The sequence below is a fragment of the Heterocephalus glaber genome, unplaced genomic scaffold, assembly GCF_053883595.1.
Source record: "Heterocephalus glaber isolate CG9 unplaced genomic scaffold, H.glaber_assembly_v1.0 deba00001465, whole genome shotgun sequence".
NCBI classification, from domain to species: Eukaryota; Metazoa; Chordata; class Mammalia; order Rodentia; family Bathyergidae; genus Heterocephalus; species Heterocephalus glaber.
In genome coordinates this window covers 17345579-17367585 of record NW_028258312.1, presented here as the reverse complement: position 1 = coordinate 17367585, position 22007 = coordinate 17345579, and the positions used below count along the sequence as shown (strand labels likewise).

General features: G+C 48.9%; 2 protein-coding genes across 9 annotated transcripts in view; both read left to right on the top strand.

The window, feature by feature from the left end:
* Nucleotides 1-22007, top strand: part of LOC110348512 (kinetochore-associated protein NSL1 homolog) — a 93634-nt gene that overhangs the window by 11670 nt on the left and 59957 nt on the right. The window contains exon 4 of one of the 7 annotated variants that reach the window (XM_087180917.1): nt 14579-20641. The exons of 4 other annotated variants lie outside the window; for them this stretch is intronic. In XM_087180917.1, the coding sequence (XP_087037043.1) occupies nt 14579-14611 (33 nt within the window). In that variant the 3' untranslated portion in view covers nt 14612-20641. Of the gene's footprint in view, nt 1-576; nt 20642-22007 lie in introns of those variants that run through there. 2 more of the 7 variants (XM_087180913.1, XM_087180916.1) reach the window with 2 other exon arrangements.
* LOC147826594 (Golgi-associated RAB2 interactor protein 4-like) lies at nt 958-16333 on the top strand. Of its 2 annotated transcripts, XR_015438941.1 has the most exons (2): nt 958-13705; nt 14494-16333. XR_015438941.1 is itself a non-coding variant. In XM_087180908.1 (1 exon), exon 1 carries the CDS (start codon nt 958-960, stop codon nt 2653-2655), a length of 1698 nt encoding a protein of 565 aa, XP_087037034.1. In that variant the 3' UTR covers nt 2656-16333. The 2 variants fall into 2 exon arrangements, 1 of the variants encoding a protein (XP_087037034.1); XM_087180908.1 differs by having other exon boundaries at nt 958-16333.

Genomic DNA, 22007 nt, shown 5'->3' with positions numbered 1-22007 from the left:
TGAAGGTCAGAATTATTGTTAAAGCTCACAGTCACCTAGATTTACTGAGATCCATGGTAGGCTAAGGAGCAAGACTACCAATTCTAGGTTATCTCATAAAATTAAACCATGATGGTTAAAATCTACCCCATCGTCTTACATTTTTATACTTTGTGTAGTTGTTGAATCTTTTTTCTTTTGTTCTAAGAATAGAACCCCAGACTTTACACTGAGCTACATATTGGCCTTTGTTTAAAACGTGATTTTTTGAGACAAGGTCTTGCTAAGTCACTAAGTTGTCCAGTCCTGGCTCAAACTTGTGATCCTCCTGCCTCAGCCTCCCAGAGTACCGGGATTACAGAAATGTGCTAATGTCCCTGGCCAGTTGGTGAATCTTTCAATTTTGGAGTGGACAGGGAAGTGTTCATGCAAAAATTTCCCTTTTTTTTTTTTTTAAAAGTATTGTGGTGCCTGCCTGAGTCCCTGACGGGGTGGGTCCTGACCTTGTGAGGTCACAGGGCGTGGAAACAAAGGGGTGTGTGACAGGGACAGGTCACAAAGGCAGGAGAGGATAAATACAGCTGTGCAGCGCTGCAGACCAAGGTGTTTGCAGCCTTTTCTCCAACTGCAGACTGTAGCCTCCTGGAGAGAGAAACAGTATCGCGACTGGAAGTGAGGGACGCTGATCCAGAAGAAAACCTCCTGGAGGGTTTTTTTCATCTCTGAAGAGAGTCCATCTGAGGTCCAGACACCCTCCCCGGGCCCTGGTCAGTGTTCCCTGCTGCCACCCCCCCCACCCCCGCCTGCCCTCCCGGGGCTCTGAGGCCGGGAGGGGCCTGTGGGCTGTGCTGGGCTGGGGAGGAGAGGCCTGCTGTAGTCACCTTCGGGACGCAGGATCACCAGGGACTCTTTATCTGCCCAGGACACCGAGGCAGAGGATGCAGGCCCCCCTGGCTGGCGCCCCTGTCATGACAGGAGATGGTCACGAACAGTGAGTCTCCATTACCCTGCTACGCAGCCAAGAGTGGCTTTGTGGCCACCATCTTCGGCACCAGCATCGGGAAGCTGCAGCAGCACTTGCACAAGGGCGAGTACTACATGTTCAGGTCCACCCCGATGTTTGAGAGCGACTTTGTCCAGATCACCAAGAGCGGGGAGCTCATAGATGTGCACAACCACATGAACTTGATGACCATGGGCGTGGCCTGCACCAGCCCCATCCTCCCGATCCCGACCCAGATCCCCGATGTCGTGCTCCTGGCCCGGCAGGCCACCAGCTGTGAACAGTGCCACAGCCAGGCCCCCAAGAGGAAAAAATGCAAGGCGGAGGAGCCCCTGGAGCTCACCAGGCTCCTCCCCTTGAAGTTTGTTAAGATCTCCGTTCACGACCGCAAGAAACAGCAGCTTCACCTGAAGTTCGCCACAGGCCGCTCTTTCTACCTGCAGCTGCGTGGCCCCCTGGATGCGTGCGAAGACCTCTTCACCTGCTGGGAGAGCCTCATTGACCTCCTGCAGCCGCCCTTTGAAAGTATCAGCGGCACCTACGCCACCCCGGCCGAGGACATTCTCTGCCTGCCTGCGCTGGCCGACGCTGACAGGGCCAGCCTGGCCGCCTCGGACGCCCACAGCAGAGACTACTGGGACCAGGTCAGCATCCATAGTGTCCACTCGGACCTCGAGGTGACCGGGGCCACCTCAGACGACCACGGCAGAGACTACTGGGACCAGGTCAGCATCCGGAGTGTCCACTCGGACCCCAAGGTGACCCGGGCCACCTCTGCTGCTTATGCCAGTGGGGAGGGAGACCAGCCCAGCTCTCGTACATCCACCGGCACTCCCAAAGTGTACACCCCAAAAACAAGATCCGGGGGGTCTGCTGAAGAGTCAGCACCAGGGACAAAAAGAGAGGCGGCGGCAGCTCGGGTGGCATCAGGCGTGCCAAGTGTGGAAGCTAGCCAGGAGAACACAGCCCTGCCTGAGGCCGCCTTTATAGGGGAAGGAGGAAGCAAAAGCCCCGTGGCAGGCCCCGGAGGTGCAAAGGCCGGACAGCAGGGCACCCCCAAGGCCAGCAAGGCCTCCCGCAAAGAGCACAGGGAAAGGAAGGAGAGGAGGGAGGACAGACCCCTCAGTAGGAGTTCCTATCACCGCAGGACACGCGAAGGTCACCACAAGACAGAGGGGGACAAGATGGCCCAGAAGTCGTCCAGCCGGTCCTCGTCAGGCCACAGGACACACAGAGTCAATAAAAATGAAGGCGGCCACCTCAGAGCCAAGAGCAGCAGGCACAGCCACAGTCCCAAAGGCCTCAGCCACACCCGCCTTGAGAAGGAGCCCAGGAGCTCGAACAAATCCAGGAGGAGCTTATCTGCCGTGAGCTCGGAGTCCACGCCCAAGAGACTCAGCAGGTTCAGCTCTTTCCTGGAGAACATCAGGGCCAACCTCGGCATGAAGGGGGCGGCCTCACTGCATGGTGGCAAGGTGGACACGGTGCCCAAGAGGGTGGAAGAGACCGACCTGGAGGCCACGGCGGAGATGGCAGAGTTTGGCCAGGGAGTAGAAGTCGATTCTGAGACATCTATGGTCAAGAAGAAAGTGACATTTAGAAGCCCATTACCCAGCACCCACAGCCAGAAGCCACAAAGGGCCCCAGGAGCACCCCAACAGAGCCTACTCTAGCTTTCTTTTTTTGGGTGAAATAAAGAGCTATTCAACCTGAGAACGGTTTGCCAGGGTCTGTCTGAGTGTGACTCCATCAGCTCAGCGGCGACCTCACAGAGGACTCTGTGACATCAACTGCACTGCAGGCTGAGGCCTCCAGATCCAGTCAAGGGGACCCCCTCACCCCTGCTCAGCAGAGCTGAGGTGACTGCTCCTCTTGCCTGGAACCTTCCTGGCTTTGGTGGCCCTGGGCTCTGGATGGGAGGCATGGTTCTACCTCCATGGTTTCCCACCCTTTTGATAAATTTTCTGGAGAACAGGGCCACTCAGAGGTCAGGAAGGGGAGCAGCAGCAGCGCTGGCAATCAGAACAGGGAGGTCATGGTCTGACTGAGCCACTCCACTCCTCGGCATACACCCCCCGGAGAAACACACGCGTGTCCTAGGGGATGGGTGTGAGAATGTTTACAGCAAAACACTGGAGACAGACCAGGTCCTACCTCAGAGCAGACATGACATGACAGAGAGGTTCGGGGAGGTGCTCACAGGGATGAGTGAGGGGGAGTGACACGCTCACAGAGATACAGGTGCGCATCATAATATATCACAGGATATAATTCCACGAGGCCAAATACCATATTGCATACATGTTTGGTAAACCTGGAGTCAAGAACCAAGGCGTGACGAGTACTGGATTCGGACCAGTGGCTTTCTCTAAGGTGGAGAACCCAGTGGTGGGAACAAGGAGGTGGCAGCAAAACACCTGGTGGTGTTGGGAATTCATTTCTTAAGCAAGGAGGCGGGGCCGAGTATTTATTATTGTTTCACCGTTGCACACTCTCACATCTCTGAAATCAGCCTGGCCCTACAGCCATGGTGACAGATGTGAGGAAGTCGCTCTTGCCCCAGACAGGCCTTACCCAATACCTTTCCCTTCTGTGTGTGCACAAAGTGACATGGAAGCCTCCTTTGTTAAGGTTCAAATTTTAAATGACGCATCCACGAAGCCACAGTTGGCTACTAGGACAGGAAGGGATGGGCACCCTATTTTACAGATGAGGACACTGGGGCTCAAGATGGTAGCTGGCCCTGGCCCTGTGGGGCCTTTCCAAAGCATTGTTACGCAGCTCACTTCTTACACAGAGTCTGGGGCTTGGGGCGAAGGCAAAGTGAACAGGTGCAGAGAGCAGCGCCAGAAACTTCGATCTCAACTCAGAGCCAAGCACTGAATTTACTGAACTCAGATCAGGGAAAGATGAGCAGGGAAACTCCTGAGCCCCTGGCAGCTGGGGCCCGGGTCTTGGGGAGCCTAGCTTCCCTCCAGCTGTGCCTGCCCATTACACACCACAGCTGGAAATATTCCTCCTCCTGCTGGAGTTTGGGGCCCCACTGGCACTGGGTTGCTCCTGACCAGACTCCAAAGCCCAGTCCTCCCAGCCGCTAATTACACTCTGGAAAAGTCAGGACCAGAAGTCTTTCCTTCTCTTTTTTTTTTTTTTTTTTTTTGTACTGGGGATCGAACTCTGGTCCTTGCACTTCCGCAGCAGGTGGCAAAAGCATTGAGCTAAATCCCCGGCCCCAGTCTTTCCTTCTCTATGCCAGACCTGCAGGAACTTTCTTCTGAAGTCCCCACAACAAATCCACCTTATTCCACATGCTTATTCCTAAAGGTGTTGTGGGGGGGGGAGGCACAGACTTCAGGGAGCCAGTGAGGAGAGGGCTCTTCTGTCCCTTGAGGGAATGCCAGGCACTGGGTGGGTGCCCTGTGGAGAAAGGACCAGGGCCCACGGACTACCCACATCCACATCTCCCATAGATCAAAGTTCCTGACCCCAGGATGAGGAATTACTGGAGTGAGTCAAGTTTTTCTTAAGAAAGGAGGGAACATGCCAGAGATTAGATACAAATCAGCCCTGGGAGGAAAGCAACCTCGAAATCATTAACCCAGAGGTCCAGGGCAGGAGGCGGGGTGTCAGAGATGTGAATTAATGGTTTACTCTGGACTACCTTTCCCTTTGGAAGGTGGGGAAATTACAAAAGGATCACACTGCATTCCTCCAATCTGAGATTTCCACACAGGCAAGTGTGGGTAATACCTTAGTCACCTATAGAGTTCTTGAATGTCCCTGCTCTCTTCCAGCGCACACGCCACTCCAGTTAGCTGGTCAGCAAACTGGGGTTCTGCACACCCACAGCACTCCAGCATACGCCTATCATGCAGCACCCACTGTGCGCTAGCCCTGGGTCCCCCACGGTTCTACAGACCCAGTGGAGGAGACAGGGCAGGGGTGTGGGCAGTATTACAATGCTTGGGCGCAGACGCAAGGAGAGATGCGTGCCAGGGAAGAGGAGCCATGCACAGGAGGGGTTCCAGGTATGGGCAGGAGTCTCGGGTCAGAAAAAGCTTCACAGAGGAACTGGGGGTTCTGAAGAATGAATTTGGTCAGGGACAGGGGTAAGGGAAAGGCTGGAGGAGGTACCCAGAGACATGGGGAGAGGGGATCAGGCTGTGGAAAGAATGCATCTCAAGTACACAGGCTTTGAAACGTCATGGTGTGTTGGGACAATTGCAAGTATGAGGTGTGATTAAAATATACGGTGAGGGTTTAAAATATGTATGATAGGAAAAGACACATTGCTGTGAATCCTCCTTAGAAGCACTGCCCCTTGCTTTGAACACATTTCTCCCACGGCTCCTGTCACTTTCTAAAGCAGTTCTGGAAGTCCTCTTTCCTGAGGATCTTTTACAAGACATGATAAAAAATACAAGGGCCGGGGATGTAGCTCAGTGGCACTGCGCCTGCCTTGCAAGCACACAGTCCTGACTTTGATCCCCGGTACCGCCAAAAAAAAAAAAAAAAAATTACAGTGAATGCTGCTGCCCAGTGACAGCCAACAGAAAGGCAGGCTCCTAAACAGATGACAATGTCCTCCCCGCATGCACCTTATTCACTAGATCTGCCACTGTGTGACTTCTGGCTCTTCCCTAAAGTCAAAATGACCATGAAAGGGAAATGTTTGGAATCAATTAGGTCACAAAAGAATTCCAGGACTATTTCAGAAAGTGGTAAGAACCATGGGATAAGTGTGTTTAAAGGGGGGGCTGTGGGGGTGCCAGTATTCTGAGGGAGATTTTGGCAATGTGTCTTTTACTGCAATACATTTTTAAAAATTTAAACATTCACAGTTTTTTGGGGGGGTACCAGGGATCGAACTCCGGACCTTGTGCTTGTGAGGCAGGCGATTAACCGCTGAGCCACATCCCTGGCCCCATTCGCTGTATTTTTTGGTCACGCCTCACATTTTGGCCTTGACAGCTGAAGGGCCAGGAGAGAGGAGGGAGAGGAGGCGGAGGATCGGACAGTGGCCCCTGGGGGTTTGGGTGCCCGGTGACCGTCCCGGCCTTTGGCGGTCACCAAGGACCGTGTCCGATGGCAGGAAGATGCCTCGGCTCCAGGGTGCAGAGGAGGGCGGGGGCTGTCAGGGCAGGAGATCCCTCAAGGGTCCCGGCAGAAAGGGGCAGCCTGTGACTTGGGTGCTGAGGGCAAGTGGAAGGGGCGGGCGTCAGATGTGGAAGCAGTGAGACAGGACAATCGTCCACAGTTTAGGGCTGCGCTGGTCTCCAGATGGCAAAACTAACAGAAGCGGAGGGGCGTGCAAAGCAGGAAGAAATGTGTAACGGCAGAGAACAGCAGCTTCTAGACAGCGAGGAGGCCAGACACAAAGAGAAAGCAGCCTTTGGCATCAGAGACCTCAAGCTCTCCCCGAGCCCTGGCCCGGCTCAAGGCGCCCACCAGAGCCCCTTGTGGCCGTATCTGTTACTGCAGGCTGTGCTTGAACGAGGGGAGCCGGGACTCAGCTGGGTCACAGCCATCCTTCCCTTCATCACACCACAACTGCCTCGTGCTGATTCCCTGATAATCAGCCCATCCTTCAGGCAGCAGCCACTCCGAGGTAGGAGCTGACAAAGGGAACGTGTCTCACAGACAGGCTGCTGCGTGTCTCTAGCCCATTGGCAGTCAGATGGCAAAGTGGAACAGCGGCCACTGGACAGCCCTCTAAAAGGCTCCCTGGTGCCGGGGATTTAGCTCAGCGGTTCCGGCGCCTGCCTTGCAAGCGCAAGGTCCCGAGTTCGATCCCTGGTAGCCCCCCCCCCCCCCAAAAAAGGCTCCCTGGAACCGCCAGGTTATTTTTGCTTTTTGGAGGCAGGATCTGGCTATGTAGCCCAGGCTGGCTTCAAACTTGAGATCCTTCTGCCTCAGCCTCCCAAGTGCCAGGATTATAGATGTGTACCACCATACCCAGCCCCTCCATCCTCATTACTGTAAGTGGGACTTGTAATCCAGGGACCGGGGGGGCCGGTGCACAGCTGGTTCTCCAAGAGCAGAAAGGCAAGGAAGCCCAGACTCTCCCCTCTGCCAGTTTAAAGAACCTGGAGTGTTATGGAGACCCATGTCTGCCACTGCTCAGTGGCACCTGCCCCACAGGTGTGCCAACATGTTGCCATCCTTCATCCTGGGGCACTGGAGGACAGTGCCCATGGGTGCTGGTGCCAGGGCCCATCTGTCATTGCCTACAGCCACCCTGGTCTGCCAAAGCCTAGGGAGCATCTTTCCGGATGTGCTGGGCTGAGGGTCAGGATCTATCGAGTCTTTTACACCGGGTGCCTTGAGGGAAATGGCCACAAGGAGGGCCTTGTCAGTGGGAAAGCTGACATGTGGTTCTTCCCACGACAGTCTCTGGTGTCACTTTGGCTTCCCCAAGACACATGTGCCAAGGTAACCAAGGGGTGCTGCTTCCGACCAAGCCTCAGACCCACGTAGAAAACTTCTACCACATTTAGGTGGTGAAGACTGCCTCAAATCCAAAGGGAGAGGGGCTGGACCATTCTCCTCTTGTAGGAAAATAGCAAGATCACCTCATAAAAGAGCATGTGCAACAGCCGTTGATTGTGACTCTCTAGAAAATACAGTTTCCCAGCCCAAGTGCCCATCAATTGACAGGTGAATAAAGAAGATTTGGGGGTTTTTATACAATGGAATACTACTCTTCCATAAAGAAGGATGAGTTTCAGACATTTATAGCTTAAATGGATGGACCTCGAGACCATACACTTAAGTGAAATACATCAGACATGCATGTTTAAATACCGAATTGTTTCTCTGGTGTGAGAAATTGAAAGTGGAAATAAGGACTAAAAGGTATAATGTATGTTGAGAAATGGGAAAAAAGTGTTCAGATGGGAAGGGGAACAAGGGAGGAGGGAGAGAGAAAGGAAGGGACAAGAAAAAAGTGAAGAGAGAAGGAAAAAATGGAAACAAAGCTTCTGTACATAGGGAGGGCAGGGGGCTGGAGGGAGGAATGGGTAAAATAATATATACACGAAAATATAATTTCCATGCTGCAGTCCCAACGCCAGCCCTAACAAAGTCAGCCTGGCCCAGAGGGACAGGAGAAGGGCTAAGGTCACTGCTTTCCCCTTTGTTTTCTTTCTCTCTTTCCTCTACCTTTTCAACTAACTAAACTCACAGGGCCCTCTCGCTGGATACATCCCAGTCTCTTCCTCTCATCCCTCCCGGACATCTTCAATCTGATCCCCGGGAGACAGCAAGGTTACGGGGACAGTTAGACCACATCGCCTCAGCCCTGGGAGGGTAATCCTGGATTAGTCTCGGCTAATCCCAGATATGCCCTACACATGAGGAAGCTGAGACCTAGAGAAGGGTCTTTCCCACGGTCCTAAGTAAGTAGCTGAGTTCTGGCTGGTGGAGCACGAAACATAGCTTCTGGTGGCCTCAAAGAACATCCACGTCTGACTGCCCGGAATTAAGCTGCTTGTTTCAGTTTCCTATTCATTACCTCACCATTGCAGCATCCTCAGGCCTCTTAGTCAAGGAGGAAACCAAGGCAGGCAGAGATGGATGGGGGCTTGTGGGTGGGATGAAGGCTTGTGGGAGGTCGACCGGCCCCTCCAACCAGCCCACTGATCCTGGATCTGGCTGCTGCTCTGCTCTGATCCTGAAGTCCAAAAATTCTCTGAACTCTCACATGAACAAGCAGCCTATAGACTGGCTTTGCATTTTCCAGGCATCTTGGCGACGTACGTTTAGCTAAATCGGGGCTGAGAATGGCCAGGAAGGTATGTCCACGGCTAAGCTCAGGAGATACCCCTAAACAGGAGGAAGCTAACCAAGGCCCAGGTGGGACCCCAGGCTGAGCCACCAGATGCCCCACCACACAGCAGCTGGATCTTGAGAACAACAAGGGCTGGATAAAGGCAGGGGCTGACAACTTGCTCTGGGGTCTGGATAGTTAACCATGTAGAGTGACCTGCATGGTTAGGCACCTTGAGGAACTTCCTTTAGTTCACTAGCTTATTGCTTTCAGCCCACAAGACAGCAGCTCTTCGAATCAGTCAGAAGCGGAGAAGGGCTAGCCATCGCTCACTGGTGCAGCCTGCAACCTCCTTCAGAGGGGTGGCCGTGGCTTATTGCTTCTGGATCTCTGACAGTGTCTCCAGGACCTACTGGTCATGCATCCAGGCACTATGCACTCAGTCTTCCCACCCATTCTCCTCTCTGCAGCCTCCACTGGCTCCCACCAGTGGGAAGTTCAGCACATGGAGAGACAACACCAGTGGGCTCTAGTTCCCACTGTGCACAGACTCAAGGCCAGTACGCCCTCCCCAGGAACCCTCTGCTGGGAACAGTGGACATGAGCCGTAGGGGCCCACTGCCTCCTTCTCTCTGGAGCCTTGTGTTCCTTCCTGCCTATGAAAGACAGACAGGGACAATTTCTTCTCCTAATGTTCCTTTCCTGGAGAGGGAGGGAATTTTTTAAAAGGAAGAGAAACTGTCAAACCGGAATGTTACGGCTTGTGTCTAGATGACCCCCCAAAGCCCCATGTGGTCACAGGTGGGGCTTTTTCAGAGGTGACTGGATCTAGAATGTGTGATGCCGGGGTTGATTCATGGAGCAATGTAGGCTCAAGGGCACTAGAATGAGGGTGTGAGCGCTGCCCACCCTAAGCAGCCCGGATAAGATACAAGGGATAAAGAGCTGTGGTCCTCCCTTGTTGCTTTGCTACCTTCGCCCACCCACCATGGACTGTTTGTCCTCTGTGATGCCACCCTGCCTTGGAGCCAGCCGATTATGGACTGAAAACTCTACAAACTGTGAGCTAAACAAACCCTTTTGCCTTTAACTTTGGGTGTTGGATGTTTTGTATTAGGAACAAGAAAAGTAACTAAGACAGGGAAGAAGAATCATCAGTTCACGCTGTCATTTCCCAGCCTGTGGTTAGAGCCCAGGCCTGGCCTCTGTCCACACAGCCTGCTGCTGCGGTGGTGGCTACGGGTCTCGGGTGGAAATTGTAAGCACAGCTGCCTCGCTGGCTTGCAGCCAAGAAGCGGGGTGTCATCTGTGCTTCTCTGCGAGCTCTGTGAGCTTTTCGTCACGTCTTCTTTGGGGCCATGTGTTTGACAAGTGTATCTGCCCAGTGTGTCTTTTCTGCCGGGCACTGTTCAAAGGGACTACCATGGCTCGTTCTTGCTCCACAACTCCGTAAAGCAGGTGTTATTATTTCCATTTTACAGATAAGGACACTGAGGCACAGAAGAATTAGAACCTCCCCAAGACCCTCAGCACTAGAGCCAAGATTAAACCCTTGGGGTCAACATGGAAGCCCACACTCCTGACCCCACCTGGGGCTGTCTCCATGGAGGGGGTGGCTTTAGGTGGCACCGCACCTCCACTGTGGCCTTTGGCCAGTCTACAGCCCGCAGCCAACAAGCTCTGAGGCTCGGAGCTCTGGGTACTCAGTGCCACCCTGTCCCCTGGCTGTGGGCACTGCGCCATCCCTTTTGGGAGGCTTCCTTTCACTCTGTCATCTGGCACAGGGAAAATGAGCTGCAGGTGTAGGAGTGGCTGTTGGTTCCCTCTGGAAAAGCAACGCAGAGGCTCATCTTGCTGTCACCTGTTACCCCCGGAGATACTCTAAAAGCTGTGACCTTCATATTCAGCCTCTTTGTGACAACTCAGTCCCAGGACAGACCCAAGAGATGACTGTCAGAAAGAAACCCCAGGAAAGGAAGGGAGGGAGGGAGGAAGGGAGGGAGGGAGGAAGGAAGGAAGGAAGAAAGGAAGGAAGGAAGGAAGGAAGGCAGGCAGGCAGGCAGGCAGGCAGGCAGGCAAGCAGGCAAGCAGGCAAGCCAGCCAACCAGCCCAGGACTGGGGATTTAGCTTAGTGGTTCCTCAGCCTGCCCTGCAAGCACAAGGACCTGAGTTCGATCCCCAGTACCAAAAAAAAAAGAAAGAAAGAGAAAGAAACCCCAGTTGACGCCTGCCTGGCCAGAGAGGACAGCCCTCAGAAGCCGCTGGCCACGCTACCTCTGCTTACTAACTTCCCCCACCACTGAGTCCCCTCGGTCCCCAGTGCTCCGCACTCACCCCTCTGACCTCCCCTGGCCGCTCCTTTTCCTGCTCCAGGGCTCCGGTCCCCATGGGCCACCTCCAGTTCTGTCCCCAGCTCTGTCCCTCTCTTCCCCACTGGCTTTCCTCCAGCTCCTTGCTCTTTCCTGTTCTTTTCCACTCAGACCCGAGATCTCTCCTCACCCCAACTCCTGTCCCAGCAAACAAACCCATCACGTGACCCCATCCCCTCTCTGTGGCTCCAGCGTGTTGAGGTTGATGTTTCCAGACTCCTGCTTGACTTCCCAGTGGCCCCAGGAGGGGCCTGCAGGCCAGGGGTGAAGAAACCTCTGGAAGACAAGTCGGGGGTCCCTTCCTCTGAGACTCCCCAGGAACATGAGCCAGAGCCCATTTGCATTCATTCCCTGACTTGCCTTGACTCCGAGTCTGGGACTCTGAGGTATGCCACTTCATGCAAACTAAATGTAAATGAATACAGAAAATCTAGTGTCCCTGAATTTACTAGAAATCAGAGGATCCCCTGATGGGAAGACTTAGGGAAATTTTGGAATCACCTTCACAAAAGAAATTTTAAAAGAGTGGTTTTCAAGCACGCTGTGGTGGTAAACCCTGTAGTCTTAGCACTCAGGTGGCTGAGGCAGGAGGACTGCAATGAGTTTGAGGCCAGCCTGAATTACATAGCAAGGCCCTGTCTCAAACAAACAACATATATATACATATAATTTTTGAAAAGAGTGGCTTTCAGTTGGTGGTGGAGGGTGTGGCTGGAAATCATTGAGACAGGAAGTCTATGGTGCTATGGTTAGGCTGTGCTACCTCACTGAAAGCAGAGGAAGAACAGGCATCAGGCCACCACACCTTTCCTGTCCTCCCCTCTCCTGGCTCGGAGCTCTGGCTCACCTTCAAGTCCTGTCAAAACCACCCAACAGGGCAGGCTGCCCCAGCGGAGCACCCAGTAGTGCTTCCTCCTTGGAGACAGGCATTTCATTTACCTGCTCAGCATTCCTGCTCCCCCTCCCATCTCCCGGCCTGCCCTTGGCTCTCCTTGGGTGTGGCTAGCCTAAGGAACAGAATGCTCTGGAACAGGCCAGAGCACTAGGTGGTCGGATGTCCCCACACAGAGGACCTCAGAAGACAGCTCAAGGGCAGGTCTGGGCCTGCAGGCTTAGAGAGGCGCCTCACCTCCCGCAGCAGAGAGAAAAAGGCCTCTGCATGGAACGACAGGAGAGTAAGGTCGCCCCAGAAACCACAGCCTGTCTTCTGACCCCAAACAGAGAAGTGCCAAGCAATCCCCGAGAGAAAGAAGCTGATCTTCAAGATCTCAAGAGAAGGAAAGATTCTTCCAAACTATTTCCAACAGTGTTCTAGTCCTAGTCCCTCAGAAGCCCTTTTACTTACATTGATGTAAATGCTTGGTGACACCGTGGAAGTCATTTTATCCTGGGCTTCCCAGAGAGGCCCCTGAACTGACCAGGAGCTTCCTGTGCTGACCTGAGCTATATTCCCAGCCCATCTGAAAGTTTTATTTTGAGATAGGGGCTGGCTAATTTGCCCAGGTGGACCTCCAGCTCACAATCCTCCTGCCTCTGCCTCCTGCATACTGGGATCACAGGCATGCATCACTGTATTGAGCTCAAACTTGATTTTTAAAAGAGGAAGCATCACAGAGTTATTGATAGAAAGGGAGAAGGAATGAGTAAAGACTTGTAAACTTTTCTACTGAGATAGGAAATCCTGTAAGAATAATTTCTGGGGTTAGGAAGACCTCTGCTTTTCCTCCCAAATGTTCCCACAGAGGGTCAATGCTAGAGAATTAGCTCTTGTTTTTAACACTTTGTCCACCTCCCTACAATCCTGAGCCTGCTGCGGGGAGGAAGCCGCAGCTGCCTGCCTGGTCAGTTATTGCTTACGGCAATGTAGAACTCACTTGGTGGGAGTCCGTAGTCACTGAGTCCACCCTACCTGCCAGTGATACAGTTCCAAGATCTTTCAGTACATGATCTATTCTATTTTCCCATTTTACAGATGGGCAAAGTGAAACTCAGAGACGCTTAGAATGGCTCCTAAAATCACCAGAGAGGAGAGGGTGAAAAGCACAGATTCCTGGGCCTGGCCACAGACCTCAAGTCACTCTGCCAGGGTGGGGCTCACAATCTGCTCCCCAACTGAGTTTGAGATGTAGAGAAAAAGGAAGAAGGCAAGTCAGGCAGAGAACAGGAGGGCTTCCTTCCACGGGGCTGCAAACACTGGAACACTGAGGAGCCTCAAATCAAAACTCATCTGAGCCAGGTGTGGTCCCAGCTACTGAGAGGCTGAGGCAGGAGGATCACATGAACCCAGGAGTTTGAGGCCAGCCTGGTAACATATGGAGAGAGAGAGAGAGAGCGAGAGAGAGCGCTGTTCTTTACAGCTGTTTCCCTCACACCTTAGCTGTGGAAAGCAGACATTGTGCATATGGGACTCAGGTCATTTCCAGACCTATTTTTACACTCACAAGAAATGTTCAGGTGCCTGTCATGGTTCAGAATGTGCTGGTCACTTTCCTGCCTCAGTGCAAGAGCGTTGCCTTAGTGTCCCTTGCCCATCCAGGAGCTGCTCCACACCGTCTGAGGCCGGTCGGGAAGAACAGCCAGATGAAGGTGAGGACATGGCTCAGCCAAGGATGCGAGTAGCTCTTGCAAAGCACTTTTGCATATTTTTGCACATAAGTAAGCTATACAGAGTTCTGCTTGGGGACAGCAGTGGCTGCTGCTGTTTGTCCAGTACTCACTCTGAACAGGTTTATGAAGCCATGTCTGCTGGTTTTCACTGTGAAATTTATCATCCAAACTGCAAGATTTTGCAGATGAAAGGGGTCAGGGGAGTTATCAGTAATTTCACCCAAACTAAGATGTGAACTTTGTGTGTCCTAAGCACTAGATTGCCTGATCACCATTTTTATCCAAAACTCTAGGCCCAGTGTGTCTCAGATGTGTTTGTGCTTTATGAAGATAACACTGTGTGTGTGTGTGTGTGTGCACGCATGTGAATGTATATGTGCATGTGAGCCTTAGATTTGGGAGAGCACCTCATAATCCAACATTATAGTGCTGCAAAAAATGTATGAATATTCACACAAAATAGAATAGATGCTTCAGGTCAGATTCTGCCATGTAATAGTTTATGAAAAGTACTTGATTTCAAGCTGGGCATGGTGGCACATGCCTGTAATCCCAGCATTCTGGGAGGCTGAGGCAGGAGGATCCCAAATTTGAACCCAGCTGGGCAACTTAGCAATTTAGAAGACCCTTTCTCAAAACAAGGGGTTAGGGGTAGAAAATATAGCTTAATCTGAAAGGCAAAGTTTCAATCCTTAGTACTGCCACAAAAGACAAAAAAAGAATAAAACATATTTGTTTGCAGAGAAAATTGAGAAATTGTTTTTCAGATTGTTGGAAGGACCTTGGACTCTATCAAAACTTTTGCCTTTGCCGTGACTGTCCCACCGTGAATGTCTTCTCTCTTGGAACTAGAATCTGCAATTTGTAGTTAGCTGCCTGGACTGAAGACTTTGTTCGCCAAGCCTCTTGCAGCTAAACATGATCATGTGACTACAATCAGCCAGTGACAGTTCTGAGTGGAAAGTCGTGCTCGGGGCTGAGAGTTAATCCAGATGCACAGGTACGTGTTGGTTACACCTGGCATCCGTTCTGACCCACAAACCCCCCCCCATTGCTATAAGTCTACATCTTACGTGTCCCCAAAGACCCAAGCTAAAGGCTTGTCCCTGGACTGGTACTATTAAGAGATGGTAGCGCAAGGACCTGAGTTCGATCCCCAGTACCAAAAAAAAAAAAAAAAAGAGGTGGTAGAATCTTTAAAGGTGGGGCCTCATGGGAAGTCTTCAGGTCATAGACCAACTGATCAAGGGCTGAACCAAAATAAACCTTTCTTTTTTTTGGTACTGGGGATTGAACTCGGGACCTTGCGCTTTTGAGGCAGGCAGCAGAACCACTGAGCTAAATCCCCAACCCAAACCTTTCTTCTTTATATGTTGGTTGTCTCAGTTATTTGCTCCTGTGATAGAAAGCTGACTAATACACATGCCCAACTGTTAAAGATTTTGAAACTTACTTCCTGTGTGAAACATCTAGAACAGTGATGGCGAACCTTTTTGAGCTTTTAATGACACAAGTGCCCTGCTGGCATGCATGTTATAGGTTCACCACCACTGTTCTGGGAGGTCTCTTTAAAGGGATGGGTAGGCTAATCTCCCCACCCTCCCTCCTTCCTGCTGGCCGGAATGTGGACATGATGGTCTGACCTTGAGCGCTCACCCGGTGTGGACCATGAAGATGAGAGATGCGCCTGGAGAGGTGAATCAGAAAGCTGGAAGGGTGCTGGGTCCTGGGGACTCTCAGATACCCTCCCTCTGGACTTATGCATGAAGGAAAGAGGCCTTTCCATTTTAAGTCATTGTTCATTTGCATTTTCTGTCATCTCAAAAGAGCCTGTATTCTAGGATTTTCTCTGACCTCTTCTGCCATCTGGGTCCCTCTGTGTCTGTCTCCTTCAGCTGAAGTCCTTCCATTGCTGCTAGACACCTGCACTCGGGTCACCCACTTGGGCCCCCTTCCTCCTCCCTGTCCAGGCCACAGGCTCATCCTTGCCCAGTCATGTGACAGCCCAGAGTCCATCTGCCCACCAGGCCCAGATGCCCCCTGGCCCCTGGAAGGCCTGCTGTCAGGGTAGCCTTGCCCAGCTGCCTGCTTCCACCAGACTGCACTCCTAGCTCACCCTCCCCCCACATCCCTCAAGGCAAGGGTTCCTCCATGCTTCTCCCCTTGGCAATTTCCTGTACTGGCTCAAAGCTCACCTGGGTGTTTACCTGATTTCACTGGGCTGGAGGTGCTATGTGTGGGTTGTGAGGGGAGGGTGAGGAAGTGAAAGTGGCCTAAACCATCAACATGTGACATTGTTTCCTGAGATGACAACCTACTGCCCTAGCAACTGCACCGACTCATTTCTGAAGGCAGAGCCGGTGTGTGGCCTGCTCACCTTTTCATCGTCTGCAGTTACATTTCTTACCACTAGATGAAGCTCCTGCTGCTTTGGCAATCTTCTCCCAAGAGAATTTGAGGTTTGACTACTAGATGATAATGGTTGGAATTTAACAAACATAACCAGAATTATTCAAAGTTGCTTTGCTCTGGGAGGGATGGCAACTGTTTTATCTTGTTAAACTTCAATAAAACTTATACATTTAGGTGTTAAAGTGGGTACAACTGGACTTACCATTATAATCCATGACTTCTCTAGTTGACAACTGTTCATTTAAAAATATATACCCATCACCCCCCACCCTACTCTGACTAGTTTTAACCAAGTGTTGGCTTCAGGGAGGCACAAATAAAGGACTATGTGGGAAAGAGAAAGATAAAAATTGGGAATTAGCTTACTCAGCGTATTTCCAAAAGTATAACCAGGAGCACATGCACATTTATTTACTTTACAGATGTGTTAGAAAATAACAGGTAAGTCCAGAATGTCCTTACAAGGGAATGGTAAGAAAAGCAATCTACCAGGAGCAAATAATTGTCCATGGGGCTTGCTTTTATCTGCATATTAAAAACACTGTCAAATAACTTGAGAGTTTAGAGCAGAGCTGAAAGAGTGATGGGTTAGGGAGGCGAAACATAAGTATGGTGAAAGTATGCAGTAGTCTGACCATCAGCCTTGTAGAGTTGTTGTAAAGTGGCCAGGAATCTAGCTGGATTGAAATAGTTCTGGCAAATGAGATGATGCCCAGGCAAAAGGACCAGAGAACCCATGTTGGAGGCTTAGGGAATTCTACAGGTGGAATGGGGACAAGGGAAGAATGCTACCATGGCAGCAATGGCGTACTGTGTAACTGAACTGGCCTTCCTGTTAGCTGAACTATAGACACTGACAAAAGATTAGGAAAAACAACTAGCAATGAAGACTTAAAAGATGATGCATTACTGAGTCAAAATTCTAGAGAGAATGGAAATCCCCACTGCAAGCCGTAGATTCCAAGATACCCCAGAGGCACTGGAAGAATTGGCAGAGGAAATTGAGAGGTTGACTGACCTTTTGACAGCCTGACAGGACCAGGAAGTGCAAAATCTGGGTCTAAGATCTGCTGAGAGTACTGAGAAAAGCAGTTCCTTACATCAAGACACTGCCTGGCACTGACAGCCAAAGCTTGGCATTCTCCTGCTGAATATAAGCAATTTCACAGAATAGCTGCATCAGACAAAACCACTCTGCAATTCTGATGGACAATCACTCCTTGATTATGCTTGAATACAAGCAAGTGGGAACTTTGTCCAAGTCACAAAAATGACCCAATATCTGCCTATCTTGACTAATATGAATGACTGTTGTTTCTTTCCCAACAGCCTTAGCCTGGCTCTAATCTTTCCTTGTTATTAAAATATACAATTCTAGAAATACCTCATTTCCTGAGAACATCTAAACAAAACTAAGTCCTGCTTGGTTAAACCCTCTCAAATCACTTAACACGTCCTCTCTGATTCTTTTTCTGAGATGTCCATGGTGTGCATTCTCTCTTTCCACAAAGAGTAACAAATCCAACTTATTAAAAAATCACCACCCACCTTTATACCCACTTGAGTAGTAGATATTTTTATTACTATAAATATATTTGAGCTTTGTGAAGAGACATAGTAAAGTTACTTGGAAATAGTTCAATCTTTTTATATCTTGTTTTTCAGATTAGCTAGCTCAGACCAGAGCAGAGCTTTATCTAAAGTTAACTGTTTCCCACTACTGAAGCAGTTTGGTGAACTCAACCCTGTAGTTGGTTCACCTGGAGGTTTTTCCAGTCTGACTGGTGGGCACAGGTACAGTTTCTAACTCTATGTTGCATCATACACTGTTTCTTTTAATTTTTCCAGTAAATAGCTCCATCTGCGGCTCCTGTATTTTTTGCACTTGTGTATGCTGATCATTGATTAGTTAAAGAGTCCAAGCCTGCCCCCACCCCCAGCCAGCTCTCTCTTTGGTATTCGTCCTACATACTCTAGTTCCTTTGCTCTCTCAGACTTTTAACTCCAACCCCTCAACTCCAAGGATCTGCTGGGCTCTGTTTCCATCTTCCCTCTGTAGGAAGCAGTCTGGTCTCTCGGTGCAGGAAGCTGGAAAAATTGGAGGGCAAGTGTGTTTCCTTCTCATGAGAAATTACTGTCCTTGCTTGCCTGATTATCATTTCTTGCAAAAGACATATACTACCATTTGTCCATTTTTTTTTTTTTTTTTTTTTTTGGTACTGGGGATCAAACTCAGGACCTTACACTTATGAGACACGTGGAGGAACCACTGAGATAAATCCCTGGCCCCATTTGTCCATTTTTTATTGTTGTTTCAAGTGAAAGGATAAATCAAAGTCTCTATCCTATCCTTGTAGAACTTTTTACAGATATTTTAGCTAAATAAATGCCAACACAATACTGATTTGGTTTATTTGGTTGATTTTTATAGTTGGTTGGAAAAATACACACTCATTTTGAAAAATAAAATATTTAACAAGCTCAGAATTACTCTGGCTTATTTTTAAATCCTTTTGTTTTTGGTTCGTCAGCAGTTACTTAGGTAATTTTTAATTGGAAAATAACAGAGGCACCACAATTTCTCATTTGTCTATTAAATAAGAATTTAAAATGTAGTATAATTTGTGTCTCATGTCAGCCTTGTTTAATATTGTTCTAGTTAAACAGTGTAAGAATTTTCTTTTTGTACTCTGTTTTTGTTTTCAGAAAATGCTTTATGGGAGGCACACTAAAGATGTCAGTGTTTGTATAACAATCTCCTTGTCCATTACTGCTTTAAAATTCTGATATTATGCTAGTTGAATTTTCTGCTGGCACTGAATGAGTTTGAAGAAGCTAAAGAATACATTTACTACGTGACCTCCCCAACCCATCTCCGGTATTTTGTGTAAGACCCTGGGTCTTTGCACTAACAGAAACTTTCTTTTTTTTCCCCTTCAAATTAAAACATTTTAGGGCTGGGGATTTAGCTCAGTGGTTTCGCCGCCTGCTGTGCAAGCTCAAGAACTGAGGTTTGATCCCCAGTACCAAAAAAAAAAAATTAAAAAATTCTAAAACCATATTATAAGCTGCTACTATTTTTTTATGAGAACAGTCAGGGTCACAGCAATAATTCTGGGACCTACCTTTAGCAGATTTTTAGAGATCTTTTTGAAAAGAAATGGAAGATAAAGAAAAGGAAGCACTTTCTAAAACCCGAAGTTGGCTCAGTAATGAGCACGATAAGCACCCAGCCTTGACAAAGGCCAACCCTGTCTGTGTTAAGGGGAGGAATTCAACAACCGTGCATTCAAAATGGGTGAAAAATGTTTTGTCAGGAGGCCATCTGTCACTTCGTTTATCCTGAAATAAGTAGCCTTAGTAAATAGGCATTTGAGTGCCTCCAAATAGCTTCACTTGCTAATTCTCACCTTGCATCACATTAGAAGGAACAACCTTCAAATAGGCCCAGGGTGGAGGTTGAGACTAACTGAAGGGGCAACATAAAGAGAAGAAAAATTTGGTAATAATGGGGTTGGAGTAAACTTTGCACAGTACTCCTAAGAACTCAAAGAGATAGCAAGATGGGGTCATTGATTACCTTTCACTGCCTCAAGGGCACCAATTTATTGGAACATTACACAACCACTGTTTATTATACCAAAAATCACTGATGCAAGTAAGCAAATTCAAAGTTTATAAAACATTTATAAACTTTTCTTTTCACATATTGTCTCTGATTGAGTCTAATAATAATATTTGAAATAATTAAGGAAAGTATTATCATTTCTAATCCAGAGATGAGTAAGCGACTTATTTTAGGAAGGTGACTCAAGCTTAATTCTTTTGATTGTAGGTCCAGTTTGTAATTTAAAAATAAAAACCTTGAGTCACTAAGATTTAAATCTGTTTAAGGAAATCATAATATTTGTAATATGTTCTAGAGAGTCTAATTAAATTTGTGACATCTTTAAAACATTTTTGACAAATAAATAAGTTTCATCTCTCTGAAAATTCCCTTTAACTTGTTCATTCTCAACTATTTACTGAGGATCTGTAATCCGCACAGCACTGACTGGTGAAAAGAGGTGGCAGAGAAACTTGTCCCACCTTTGAGGAACTGATCACTTAAGGAAGAATGGAAAACACAAATATGTAGCCTAAGACAAGAACCAGGAGCACTGACTACACAAACACCCATAGGCCGGAACTGAAAAGGAACCATGTGCCACTTCCAGGGCTGTTTCTTGAGGTGGCATTTACCTTGTGGTAAGCAGCTTACACAGGAAGCACAGAAGTATCATATAGACACTGTGTTGCATAGGGTGACAGCTTCAGCAAAGATGAGGAAAATACCCTGATGGACTTGAACCATAGAACAAATGTTAGGCAACCAGAAAAGAAAAAAAAACAAACTAAATACATTAAAAGTGATTCACCATTGATCTGATACTTGCTGAGGGTTTCTTCCATGCCAGGCTCAGCTTTAGGCTCTGGGCCCTCAGCAGTAAGTAACCAGACAAGTTCTCTGCCTACAAAAAGCTTACATTCTAATGGTGAGACAGATAAACTAATATATATATATAATGAGGGCTCAGGTACTCATGGATGTCAAGAAGAAAAAGCAGCTGAGGGCATAGACCTGGGGGTGGAAGCGTGGATTTAGGGAGGAGTGCTGGACCCTTCAGAAGACCAAGGTGAAATGAAGTGAGACAGCCAAATTCTCTAGACCGCCAACAGCCCCAAATTACTCCCTTATCAGGAAAAAGAAAAGTTAGGGACCCCCTTTGATAAGAAATCATTCAAAATAAACTATGAAGTAATGGAGTCTACTAGAAGTTCTCTTCCAGGATTCTGTAGCTCAATTTGATCTTCCTCGTTCTCCACCACCATTTCTGCTTTGGTAGGCATGGTAGAGCTCTCAGAACACACACACACACACACACATGCACACACGCACACACGCGATAATTGTGAGGAGCAATGTCACAGAAGTACTTCCAGCCCTCCACCCACACCCCAGCTTCCTCTACCTCCTCTACACCCCACATCCTGCAGGATTAGATTTCTGTAAACAGCCTCTGAAGCCTCCTTTGTTTCCTTTTCCTGCTTGCTATTTCTAGCTATCCTTCTCCCCATCCCTCAATGCCCTTCTTACTCTATGCAAAGCCATTCTCAGAGACCCAATTCAGCCTTGTACCTCTGCTTACTGGTTAGGTTACCTCCTTGCATTTTTGCCCCTTCTATTTTATCAATCTGTCCATTCAGGTTGAAATAATAAAATATGGAGAGGGGCAAAATTAAGATGGGAATGTTAATTTGATCGTGGTGACATGCATATATTGTTGGAATAGTACAAGTTACAAAGACAAATGCATGTGAAAATAAGGCATACAAGTGCATGAAGAGGGTCTGTAAGGTAGTCAGAACTAAACTTGCTGTATTTCGCTCTAGAATAACACTTGAGGGAGTGCATTGCCTTTTAATTCACTGGGACCTAAATAAAACTATCCTAGGTCAACCCATCATCTGCCTATGGCCACCCATGGCTTCCACATTGGGATCTTCCTCTGTACAAACAGAGGCATCATAGAAAGATCTTGAGGGGTGGGGGTACATGAGGAAGCTGTAGTTGAAAGGATTAATCTGGTGGCATTATACAAGCAGCCCGCAGGGTACACAGTTTAAGAAGCCAGCAAGACCTATTTGAAGAGCATTGTGAGGGATGAAGAGGACTTGGACTACATTAAATGCTGTGGGGATTTTTAAAAGTTGAATGGTGGGCCGGGGATTTAGCTCAGTGGTTCCAGCACTTGCCGTGCAAGTGCAAGGTCCCGAGTTCAATTCCTGGTACCAAAAAAACCCCAAAAAGTTGAATAGAAAGATACTA

What these genes read in the sequence shown, in the direction of transcription:
- LOC147826594 (XM_087180908.1), top strand. Translation starts at nt 958, where the DNA reads ATGGTCACGAACAGTGAGTCTCCATTACCCTGCTACGCAGCCAAGAGT.